General features: G+C 41.4%; 1 protein-coding gene across 1 annotated transcript in view; it reads left to right on the top strand.

Moving 5' to 3' along the window:
* Positions 1–12433, top strand: part of ASXL3 (ASXL transcriptional regulator 3) — a 195966-nt gene that overhangs the window by 85630 nt on the left and 97903 nt on the right. Inside the window, 1 exon segment of the mRNA XM_070778764.1 lies at positions 7080–7201. Coding sequence (XP_070634865.1) covers positions 7080–7201 — 122 coding nt within the window.

The raw sequence follows: 12433 nt of genomic DNA, 5'->3' as shown, positions 1-12433 counted from the left end.
CCCTCTTTTGAAATTGAATTCTAACAATGTGCCACATTCAGTTTCAGTTTCAGTTCAGTCTCTCAGTCGTGTCAGGCTCTTTGCGACCCCATGAACCACAGCACGCCAGGCCTCCCTGTCCATCACCAACTCCCGGAGGCCACCCAAACCCATGTCCATTGAGTCGGTGATGCCATCCAACCATTTTATCCTCTGTCGCCCCTTCTCCTCCTGCCCTCAATCTTTCCCAGCATCAGGGGCTTTTCAAATGAGTCAGCTCTTTGCATCAGGTGGCCAAAGTATTGGAGTTTCAGCTTCAGCATCAGTCCTTCCAATGAATATTCAGGACTGATTTCCTTTAGAATGGACTGGTAGGATCTCCTTGCAGTCAAAGGGACTCTCAAGAGTCTTCTCCAACACCATAGTTCCACATTATTAATCCTCATATACTGTGTGCTATTTGATTTAAATTTTTGTAGTTTAGAAGAACTCTGCTAAGCCTATAGTATATACAGGATCATTTTGATGGAAAACTTTTGATTTGAGAGTGTCTGTTGGGAAAATTGAAACGAAGTAGTTGGAGGAAGAACTGAAAGAAACGAAATCAATCAAGGAATGCTCCTTTCCCTGCCTTCATTAGCCCTTTGAACTCTGGTTACTTCAGGTAGACAGTCACTTCGTGTGTAGATGAATGAGACATATGACGATAAATATCTTTGTTGCGTTGACTCTCATGTGCCCACATCCTGGGCTATTTTGTGGTTCTGCCCCCACACGGCTCCTGACATTTCAAGTAAGCATTGTCATTTCTAATTTTGACTTTTCAGTGATACTTATTTTTATTTCACCACACAAAACCTCCAGACTGTGACTTTCCTCTTGAAATATGTCAATGAGTAAGGACGGCAAAAGGAAATGTATCTACATTTAGTGGCAGGTCGTGGGGCTTCCCAGGTGGCTCAGATGTTAAAGAATCTGCCCACAATGCAGGAAACCTGGGTTTGATCCCTGGGTTGGGAAGACCCCCTGGAGAAGGGAATGGCAACCCACTCCAGTATCGTTGTCTGAAGAATTCCATGGACAGAGGAGCCTGATGGGCTCCAGTCCACGGGGTCCCAAAGAGTCAGACACGATTGAGCGACTAACACTTTTAGGTTTCACACTTCACATAGATCTCCCACGGACTTGCATATGATGTTTTTTTTCAGTTTGGTTTTCATATTTTCCCTAATTTATCTTAGGATAATGTGCAATCTCTTAATAAAGATTCTGTTTTCAAATTTTAAAAATTCATTTGTGTACGTATTCTTTTCCACAATAAAAACAAACAAACAAACTGTGCTTTGTTGACTTCCCCTTCCGTGAATTCTTGTTAAAAACAGTAATTGAAAGTTAACTTTAGAAAGAAATACTTTAGAACTTCCCTAGTGGTCTAGTGGTTAAGAATCTACCTGCCAGTGCAGGGGACACAAATTCGATCCCTGGTCCAGGAAGATTCCACATGCTACAGGGCAGATAAGCCCGTACACCACAACTCCTGAGCCTGTGCTCTAGAGCCACAACTACTGAAGCTCGATTGCCTAGAGACCGTGCTTTGCAACAAGAGAAGCCACTGCAACGAGAAGCCCAAGCATTTTCAACAAAGAATAACCCCCTACTCATCACAACTACCAGAGAAGGAAATGGCAACCCACTCCAGTGTTCTTGCCTGGAGAATCCCAGGGACAGGGGAGCCTGGTGGGCTGCTGTCTATGGGGTCGCACAGAGTCGGACACGACTGAAGCGACTTAGCAGCAGCGGCACCACAACTAGAGGAAAACCTGCACAGCAACGAAGACCCAGCATAGCCAGTTTTTTAAGGAAAAGAAATAGATACTTGAAACAAATTTCATAAAAATCAAATTGGACAGTTTAATTAGCATTCATGGATCAACTGCTCTGTGCCTGTCTTTGCACAGAAGTAAGTATTCAAGTTGCTGGGCCTGTGAGTGATAAGGCAGAGGCAGGCAACAGTATCTCAGGGACTGACATGAATTCATAACACTGAGTTCCAAGAAAGCATGGGTAGGGGAAGAGTTAGTCTTCCTCAGAGATGGGGATAGTCAGGAAAGCTTTGAGGAACCTGTTTGAGTTCGGTCAAGATGAGTTTGCTAGGCAGAAAGATGAAAGAGGGACGGTCAGAGCAAGTGAGACAAATACAGCGAGTATTATGTGTGTTCAGGAAATGCCACAAGATGTAGACTGGCTGAATCAGAGAGGTGGGAGTTGGGAAGATGACCAGATGTGAGACTAGAAATAAAGACAGAGTCAAGATTGCATTCTGCTCAAACATACGGTTATCGGGGGAAGGGAGTTTGGGATCGACATATACACACTGCTATATTTAAAGTGGATAGCCAACAAGGTCCTACTGTAGAGCACAGGGGACTCTGCTCAGTGTTATGTGGCAGCTTGGATGGTGGTGGAGCATGGCGGTGTGTGGTGTTCAGAGGAGAATGGATGCATATATACGTGTGACTGAGCCATTCTGCTGTGCACCTGAAACTGTCACAACATTGTTAATCAGCTATGCTGCTGCTGCTAAGTCACTTCAGTCGTGTCTGACTCTGTGCGACCCCACAGACGGCAGCCCACCAGGCTCCCCCGTCCCTGGGATTCTCCAGGCAAGAGTACTGGAGTGGCGTGCCATTGCCTTCTCCCAATCAGCTATATGCTAATGTAAAATTAAAAAAATTTTTAAAAAGGAGTCCATTCTCCTTTCTCCTGTTTTCATGTCTTGTGTTAAGTTCAAAGCCCTCTTGTATACCTGTCAGGGGCTTAGTACTTAGGCTGGGGGGAGTGTCACCCATACCTTCATCTCACTGCTGTGCTTCGGCGCTCAGTCATTTCCGACTCTCAGCAGCCCCGCTTACAAAGTATGAGCTTTAGTCCATATTTTCCAGTTTTGTCACATTGTTGGGTCTAATGGTGAATGAAAAAGAAGAGCGAGGGGAAGGGACAGCTTGGGACTTGGAGAAAAGAGGCTGCCATCCAGTCTTTTTGAGACGCACTCAGCAGTTGCTTTAGCCTTGAGGGCTAATTGGTGACGACCTGTAATCCCGTTGGTCCCAAGCCTTCAAAGTAAAATAATTTGGAGGAGGAGTTTGGGAATCTGAGTGTGAATGAGAGTAGAGGTACATGAGCAACAGCGACTGAAAAGTCCCATTAACTGTTTGAATTAAAAACTGGCAGATTAGCTTTCAACTATGCTTTTAGCTTGCCTAGTTTTAGCAGACAAGCAAAACATAGAAATAATATTCCTGTACCTTTTAAGACAGTTTTTTTCTAGTCTTCAGTTTGTCCAGCTACAAGTAGGGCAGGCAGTCTCATGGGGTTTCCAGGTATAAAATCCTAACGTGAATTTTGTGATGCTGCCAGTGCACAGTTACGAAAGAAAAAAAGAGAAACAGTTTCTATTCTGTCCTGAGTGCCAAGAAGATATCGCTTCTAAGCTGCATGTCAGAGTTAGATATTTATTGGCTAAAACATCTGTCCTAATTCTTCAGTTTCCTGGCTCCTGTTGTAATTTCAACATACAGGGGATTTCCCCTGGCCCTTTCTTGAACATTAATTTTTTTTTGGCTTGTATTTCAGAGGCCAAACTCAGCCCCTTAGATAAATATTCAGGCAACTGTTTAAAATAAGCCCTGTATTATTTATTTATCACATCTGTTAAGAAAGCTGCAAGGATAAAGTAAGAGTGAAAACGGCGTGTTTTGTCAGAATATGAATCTTGCAAGAGTGTGTTCACCCGCTGCTCCATCTACACAGGGCATGTTTTTAGGTTCAGCTACCCTCATGGCAAAGAATGAATAAATCACTTAGATGCCCGTGTTTGGGGTCTGTATAGTCAGTACACACACACACAGGCACACACTCTTTGAAGGCTGTGCATGCTTTATATGGTGTCCTACTCATTTTTACTCTTGAACTTTCCCTTAGAAACAAGTTTTAAATACACAGGAATACTAATTTCTATATTTTATTTTCTATTACATTTACTTTCTTTAAGATTCTGCATTTATTGTATTAGAAATAAATAATTACAGGGAAACCAGTTTGGCCCAGAGAAATAGGATCAAGTTCAGAAAGAGGAACCGGGGAGGAAAATGACTCTGTAGTAAAGGAATTCTCATGATGCTTCACTTGGGTCTAGGCTGGAATGTAAGATGAAGTAAAACAGGATGGAGTTAAAGGGAATTGAATCACATTGAGGAAAAACTTCACAGTGTTTCTTGAGGCTGTTTCAGTTTTATTGTCATTCCCTCCAACTGAAATTCTGGGCTGTGTGTTGACGACTCTTACTTCTGGAAACACTGTGTGTAGATACGTGTGACTCGCTGTTAACACAACGCGGTAGCGGATTTAAACAACCGCACAGTGTATACACTGACACCGAAATAGGTGTCACAACAGCCTGTGGTTTCCTAGGTCAGAAACAAATGGAGCAAGTTGTAATTTAGATACCTGTTATCCTCAGGAAGTGACAGCTAAGTGTACACTGCTTATTGTAGCAGTCAGAAAATAAAAGACATAAGGTTTTGATTACACCCACACTGATTCAGTAATTGTTGTTTTTTTGATCCTGCTGCATTGAAGTTTACCTTTGAAACGCTTAGGAATAAAATCATTTCCTGAGAAAATTGGTAAACGCGTTTTGATGTCCAGTAGGCCAGGAGCATTCTGATGCTTTTTACAAATTCCCTGAAACCCACGTGCTACATTCTGGCTGTCTTTTTAAACTACCATTAGGTTTGTATTTTTCTAGGTGGTGATACTAATTTAAGAATGTGAAAGTAGTAAAACGTATTTGCTAATGCGCACTTTTCTTTGGGCTGTGCTCACATCCATCCATTTAGCTCTGTTCCGTTGGGATTGTGTATCGTCTCCACCACCTTCCTCTCATCTCTCCAGTTTGTCACACTTCCTATTGACTCCAGAATATTAAAAAAAAAAAAAAAGCCATCCATGTAATCAGTATAAAAATAAATTTATCTTTAGAATATAAACTGATGGTTATTTCTCATATTCCTTGATAAGTCAGCTTTGGCAAAGAGGTACAAAAAAGTGATGATGTTAAGGAGAGAGGCCAGGAAGCCATAGTTTATGTAAGCAGTATTATAAAATGTTTCTTTACTGAAACATTTAGATTGTTTTAAGCATAAAATGTCATAGTGTATCGAAGAGAAAAAAGTTACCTGATCTTTAACTCAGGCATTGCTCTCCCTGGATATCTGGGCACATCCTTTTGCTACTTCGACCTTAATGTTTTCTGGGCCAGTTGACCTCAGTTTTTTCTTATCAGAGCCCAACATCTTGTTCCTTTGTGGCCTTATTAACTTCCTGTTTCAGGTCTTCCAACATGATGCAACATGTTCTTTAGACATTACATTTTCTGTATCAGTTCTTGGCTTTGAAGCCAGATATTCTAAATGGAAGATTATGGACCTGGCCTTGGACCCCAGGTCTGCTCTTCTACTGGCTGTGACCGTGGGCACATGAATGACCATTTCTGAGCTGTAGTTTTCTCTCTCCAATGTGGAGATGACACTTTTTCCATCTCGCAAGGAAGCTGTGAAGATGAAATGAGGTCACGTATGTCAAATGCCTGGCATTAATAACTAACAGTTATTTTCTAAAATGTGTTCATTTTGTCTTCCTGATTACTTTCTGTCATTAAAACAAAACTCGATTCACTCTTTTGCCTGGGCATCCTCTTTCATGGGCTACATTTTCCATTTCTAGTCAGTGTGAGCTTTAATCTACCCGAAGCAGTGCTGTCAACACTGCCACATGCCTATGTCTCCATTTTTTACTAGAATTTTTGTTTGTTTGTTTTAGATTTTATTGGAGTAAAATTACTCTACAATGTGACTAGAATCATTTTTAACTCGTCCACCCACCTGTCCCGAGCTCCTGTTCCTTGCAAATTTTTCTTAGATTAGTGTTAACCCTGGTGCCCTTAAGAAGGCTTATTTTAAGCTTTTACAATATGTTCTCAAGTTATTTTCTTCCATATGACTTCCTCTTGCCTCCTGCCTTTGACATATGCCTCCATTTGCCACTAATCACAGCGCTTCCTCATGTGGATTTTCCACATAAATCCCCACCCCCCCGGAGTACAGAGAAAAGGCCTTCTATCTCTGCTGCTGCCAGAGTCACATCAGTGTGAAACCTAGTCTCTCAGGCAGAGTGTCTGAGGAGGACAGAAAGAAGCGTTGGCGCTCCAGCACAGGTGTTACAGAGTAGAAATGACAGTGAACTTGGCTTCCATAGATGAGGCACCTGGAAGGCTTGACTGTAGTAAAAAGGGGTAATTATATTGTAATCTGCAGAGTCCGTGATTTTCTTAAAAATAATTACCTTCAGTTGACACTCAGCATCTCACATCTCATTTTGCCTTCTCCATGCTATGTACTTTGGCCCATAGAAGAGGATATGCACACACCCCAGTGCACAGATTCTATAGACGGAGGGCTTTTAAAGGGAAGATTCACAGTACCTCTGAGGTTGAAAGTGAAAGTGTTAGTCGCTTAGCTGTATCTGACTCTTTGCGACCCCATGGACTGTAGCCTACCAGGCTCCTCTGTACATGGATTTTCCAGGCAAGAATACTGGAGGGGGTAGCCATTCCCTTCTCCAGGGGCTTCTGAGGTTGGTAGATTGAAAACAATTTCATTAATGTAGATTCTTTCTTCACAATGTTATGAATTGCCCAATCTGCCTACTCACCTCCAGAAACTACCTACTGACTCCCACCTCTTGAGACAGATACCGTTCTCTTTTTTATGTTTGTACAGTAGCCTGAGACATTGAAATTATCATCAGTTAGCGGGTAAAGAAACTGAGGCTCAGAGAGGTTCAGTGTAACTGTGGCCACAGAATGATTAAACGATCCCTTCTTTCAAATTGAGATACTCATCTTTATACTGTGCTATTTTGCTTTATTTTAGGTATCCATTTTCAATTGGAGAAACGCTCCAAGTGAGTTAATTACAGTGAATACAGGAAAAAAAAAAAAGGAATTCAAATTAGTAATATCATCATCTCTCTGTTTCTAGTGTGTGCGAAGCAGGTAACCGATGAGGCGTCTTCCACCCGAGATGCAAGCCTTCCTAACACAGCAGTGCAGAGCAAGTTAGTGTCTTCCTTTCAGCAGCACACCAAAAAGGCTCTCAAACAGGTAAGGTCGTGGGCACTTCTTTGTCTCTCAGTTCTACCTACTTAAGATAATGAAGGTTATGCAGGAAAAGCAAAATAAATAAGAAAGTAGGAATCTGAAAGCAGCAGAGATGCGTTAGATTCAGCCACCCCCCTAATATCCAGTATGCTGACTTTATACTACAGTCTAGGAGAGGCTTGGCTGAGAACTTTGATGTAAAATAGAAGAGGCAAAGTGTGCTTGGAAACATACGGAACTTAATTAAGAGTGTGCGTGCGTGTGTGTGTGTGTGATTTAGAGCAAATATATTGCTTGTTCATACACGTATTTTGAAAATACTGTCTCTATTTATGGTCTTGTGTTTATCTGATAGTTGACGTCAAAAAGAAATGTAATTTCTTTCTTGTTACCGAAATGCATTGTTATAAATAAGAAAAATAGCAGTCGTGGCTTCCTTGCATCTCGACTATCCATTAGTGTGTTTGGTGCTGAATAGAGGTCAGCTTTGCAGTATCATCCCCACATTACATAAGCAGTCCTGACCCGTGTGTCCTTGTCCAGAGATGGTGGTGAAAAGTGTGGTTATAATATTGGACTCGAGAAAGAAAGAAAGTGTTAGTCACTCAGTCGTATCCAACTCTTTGCAACCCCATGGAGTGTAGCCTGCTAGGTTTCTCTGGCCATGGAATTCTCCTGGCAAGTATACTGGAGTGGATAGCCATTCCCTTCTCTAGGGAATCTCCCTGACCCAGGGATTGAACCTGGGTCTCCTGCATTGCAGTCAGATTCTTTAACACTCAGGCATAACCTAGTTTCAACCCTTGTTACTCACTGTGTGACTCTGGGTAAGCCACATTTCTTCTCTGAATCTTAAACTCCTCCTCTAGAAGATGTAGAAAATAAAGGTACCCTTCACCTGGGAATGATCCAAGAATTAAGCGAGGTAATAAGCTGAAAGGAGGTGGTAAAGTGAATGTGTAGCCCATGATAATTGCTTAATAAATGTTAACTATAGCCACCACCCCAGAAATGCTGCATGTGTCCAGAAGAAAAGAAAGAGATGCTGTGGTCAGAGGGGAACATGATTATAATAATGTCAGTAAATGCAGAGCTCACATATTTAGCCCTAAATTCATGGTTTGCCCTTGTTTAACTGCTTTCCTGATTTTTTATTTTCATCATTTTGTGACAGCCACCTCCACCTTACCCCTTGCTGACCCTTACCAAGTCTAGTAATATAATAGATCAGATCAGATCAGATCAGTCGCTCAGTTGTGTCCGACTCTTTGCGACCCCATGAATCGCAGCACGCCAGGCCTCCCTGTCCATCACCAATTCCCAGAGTTCACTGAGACTCACGTCCATAGAGTCAATGATGCCATCCAGCCATCTCATCCTCTGTCGTCCCCTTCTCCTCCTGCCCCCAATCCCTCCCAGCATCAGAGTCTTTTCCAATGAGTCAGCTCTTCGCATGAGGTGGCCAAAGTACTGGAGTTTTAGCTTTAGCATCATTCCTTCCAAAGAAATCCCAGCGCTGATCTCCTTCAGAATGGACTGGTTGGATCTCCTTGCAGTCCAAGGGACTCTAGTAATAGAGGTGTCATTCTAAATGATAGATTTATAAGAAGGAAAAAGAAGCCATGTTTTTAAATAAAGTTAAAAACATTTTTAAAGTCTCCCCAACACATAAAGCTACTTAATATTCACATCCAATCTCTTGAAGTTAGAATGTCTCCACCGACTGCTCTGTTTCAAACTAGGAAACTTTAAGAAAGAAACAACATTTTTATACTGAATTCTGTTACTTTTTAATTCCTTCTTAGCTACTGAAATCACAGTATTTCTATTCACTGGTATTATATTTAAGGTAGAAACAGTGTTTCATCCTACAGAGGTCAAATACTGAGCTCGCTATTTGTGTCCTTGCTCTTGTGAAATGTTTTCGATGCCAGAGAACAGAATTAAATTCAGTGTGGCGATCCCTGTTTCCATGATGAAATAAAGTAGGGATGATGGTAGGGAAGCCTGGGAAAAGGCTGATTCAAGTGGGAAACTGGATGTAGGTACTAAAATACCAACCAGGATGGAACAAAAGATACAAAACGGGAGACTGCTGACCTGAGCGTTTAAGAAACGTAGATGCAAACATAAACGAAACTCATGCTTCTGAAGAACAATGATTTAGAAGCTGTGTCCACTGTGAATTCATCCTCCATATGAATGCAAAGCTATTCATTCACATCTCTTTATTGTCATGTCACATTATTTTTAACTTTCTTCACGTTGGTTTCATATCCTTTGAACATTTGTGTTTTTTTTTTTTTTTTTTTTTTTACAATTACTAAAACATGACACAGTTTTGAGTCCCTGGGTAGTTTTTGTTTGTTTGTTTTGTTTTTTGTAGATCACATGTCCATGGGAAGTACCACTTGCTTGATTAGCATCTAAACCTTGTTTTAAGGAGCCAGCCCTGTAAGCGTCTTAATGTCCTGAGAGAGCTATTTATTAATGTCTTAAAACGTACTGTTTTATAATCAGGTAACAAGTTAGTCTCCCGGACAGTGTGGCACAATATATAGCAGATATGCTAATGTTTGATTAATAATCAAATTCGTAATGGAAATACAATTAGAAGAAAAGCTGTTCTTGTAGAATATTGCCAGATTCCTTGTAATTGCTGAGTTTTTTAAGGCAGCGTTTCAAACATTGACTGAACATGCGGCATTTTGAATTGCAGCAGCCTTAGCAGATTTGCAGCTTTCTTTTTGATAGTTGAATGGTCATGACCATGTAGAATTCGTTGAAAGTGTATATACTGTTATATATGGGTATGTGTTCTGTGGTTGTGAACATGTTTTGTGTATACACATAAAACATAATCTTACAGCATGAATCATAATCTTAAGAACCTGGGGCCAGCCGAATAACCCTAATAATAATTACATTAGCTTGTCATTTATTTTTATGCTCTGCATTTAGCAGGCACTATGCCATTTAATCCTCACACAAATCTTTTAAAGTAATCCTTTAAAATATGTTTCAAATGAGGAAGCTGCAGCCCAGAGGAACTAGAAAACTTACCCAGGACTGTCCAGTGAGTAAATCTTGAAGATGACATTTGAACCCAGAATCATATTTTCAGATTCTGCCCTCTCAACTATTAGTTCCTTTTAGCATATGCTTCCTAGGTGCCTCAGTGGTAAAGAATTTCTGTAGTACAGGAGATGTGGGTTCAATCCCTGGGTCAGGAAGATCCCCTGGAGAAAAGCATGGGAACCCACTCCAGTATCATTGCCTGGAGAATCCCATGGACAGAGGAGCCTGGTGGACTACAGTCCATGGGGTCGCAAAAGAGTCAGACACAACTTAGCAACTAAAAACAACAGCAGCAGTGTAGTAGGATACATGGATTTTTGACATTATCCAAGGAAACCTGCGTTCCCGAGTATTTGTATAATGTAAGGAAAGCATAGTCATTAAGAATATTATTTCTGGGCTTCTCTGACAGTCCAGTGGTTAAGACTTCACCTCCCAATGCAGGAGGCATGGATTCAGTTCCTGGTTCAAGAACTAAGATCCCGAGTGCCACACAGCGCAGCCAAAATAAGAATTTTTTCAAAAAAAGAATATTACTTCCTAAAAAAGACTGCTTGTGTTCAATATCAGCACATATTAAAGGTAGATACTTAAATATAGTAGCTTTTACCATTTTACTAGTATATTTTGAGTCAGTAGGGCTTTTGTATTTCAGCTCTATATTGCACAGTGTAGATTCTTAGAAAAAGAAGGTGGGAGAAAAAATCCAGTAGCTTTTTACACACTCTTGCCTGGAAAATCCCACGGACAGAGGAGCCTGGTAGGCTGCAGTCCATGGGGTCACAAAGAGTCGGACATTCTGAAGTGACTTAGCAGCAGCAGCAGCACCAGCAGCTTTTTTTTTTTTGCCCCAGGCATTTTATTTTATTTTATTTTATTTTTTATCAGTGGTTTTATTTATTTATTTTATTTTATTTTATTTTTAAACTTTACATAATTGTATTAGTTTTGCCAAATATCAAAATGAATCCGCCACAGGTATACATGTGTTCCCCATCCTGAACCCTCCTCCCTCCTCCCTCCCCATACCATCCCTCTGGGTCATCCCAGTGTACTAGCCCCAAGCATCCAGTATCGTGCATCGAACCTGGACTGGCAACTCGTTTCTTACATGATATTTTACATGTTTCAATGTCATTCTCCCAAATCTTCCCACCCTCTCCCTCTCCCACAGAGTCCATAAGACTGTTCTATACATCAGTGTCTCTTGCTGTCTCGTACACCGGGTTATTGTTACCATCTTTCTAAATTCCATATATATGCAGCAGCTTTTTACACATAAGTATAGTGAAGAAATGGCTTCCCTGGTAGCTCAGCTGGTGAAGAATCTGCCTGATACTTAGGAGACCCGGGTTCAGTTCCTGGGTTGGAAAGGTCTCCTGGAGGAGGGCATGGCAACCCACTCCAGTATTCTTGCCAGGAGAATCCCCATGGACAGAGTAGCCTGGCGTGCTACAATCCATGGGGGTCGCAAAGAGTCAGACATGACTGAGCAACTATGCACAGCACAGCACATAGTGAAGAAAAATAATTTAAAACAAACCTCGGGCTTCCCTTGTGGCTCAGTGGTAAAAATCCACCTGCCAATACAGGAGAGATGGGTTCGATCTCTGGTCCTAGAAGATCCCACATGCCACAGAATAATGAAGCCCATGCACCACAGCTACTGAGCCTGTGCTCTAGAGTGCACGTGCCGCAACTTCTGAAGCCCGAGCTGTAAAACTTGTCCTCAGCAATGAGGGAAGCCACTGCATCTAGAGGAAAGCCCACACAGCAATGAAGACACCCAGCACAGTCAAAAATAAATTAAAAAAAAAATTTAATTGCTTCTTCTAAAACAAACCTCATGCCAAACAAGCCAGATAAAATTCCCCGGCTCTGAAGCCCCCACCCCCACCCAAAGCATGTTGCTGCAGTGAGTGGGTACTTAACTGTGCACTGCTCTTGGTTGCAGTGTAATTATAGGCTGGACATTGTGAAAGCTAGAATGCCCCTTGTCTGTTGATGTAGGGTATTTTCATTGCTCCTGATATTTGGGTCCCTTTAACTTTCTAATCATCAGAACATTAGTTCATATCATATGTGGAGTTTAATTGCATGAATAATATGTTGTTATTTCAGTAGTTATTTTTCTGAATAACATCTTCAAAATAATAA

Source organism: Bos indicus, chromosome 24, assembly GCF_029378745.1.
Source record: "Bos indicus isolate NIAB-ARS_2022 breed Sahiwal x Tharparkar chromosome 24, NIAB-ARS_B.indTharparkar_mat_pri_1.0, whole genome shotgun sequence".
In the NCBI taxonomy this organism is placed as follows: Eukaryota; Metazoa; Chordata; class Mammalia; order Artiodactyla; family Bovidae; genus Bos; species Bos indicus.
Note: the sequence above shows the minus strand (reverse complement) of the source record. Positions and strands in the feature narration are given on the sequence as shown.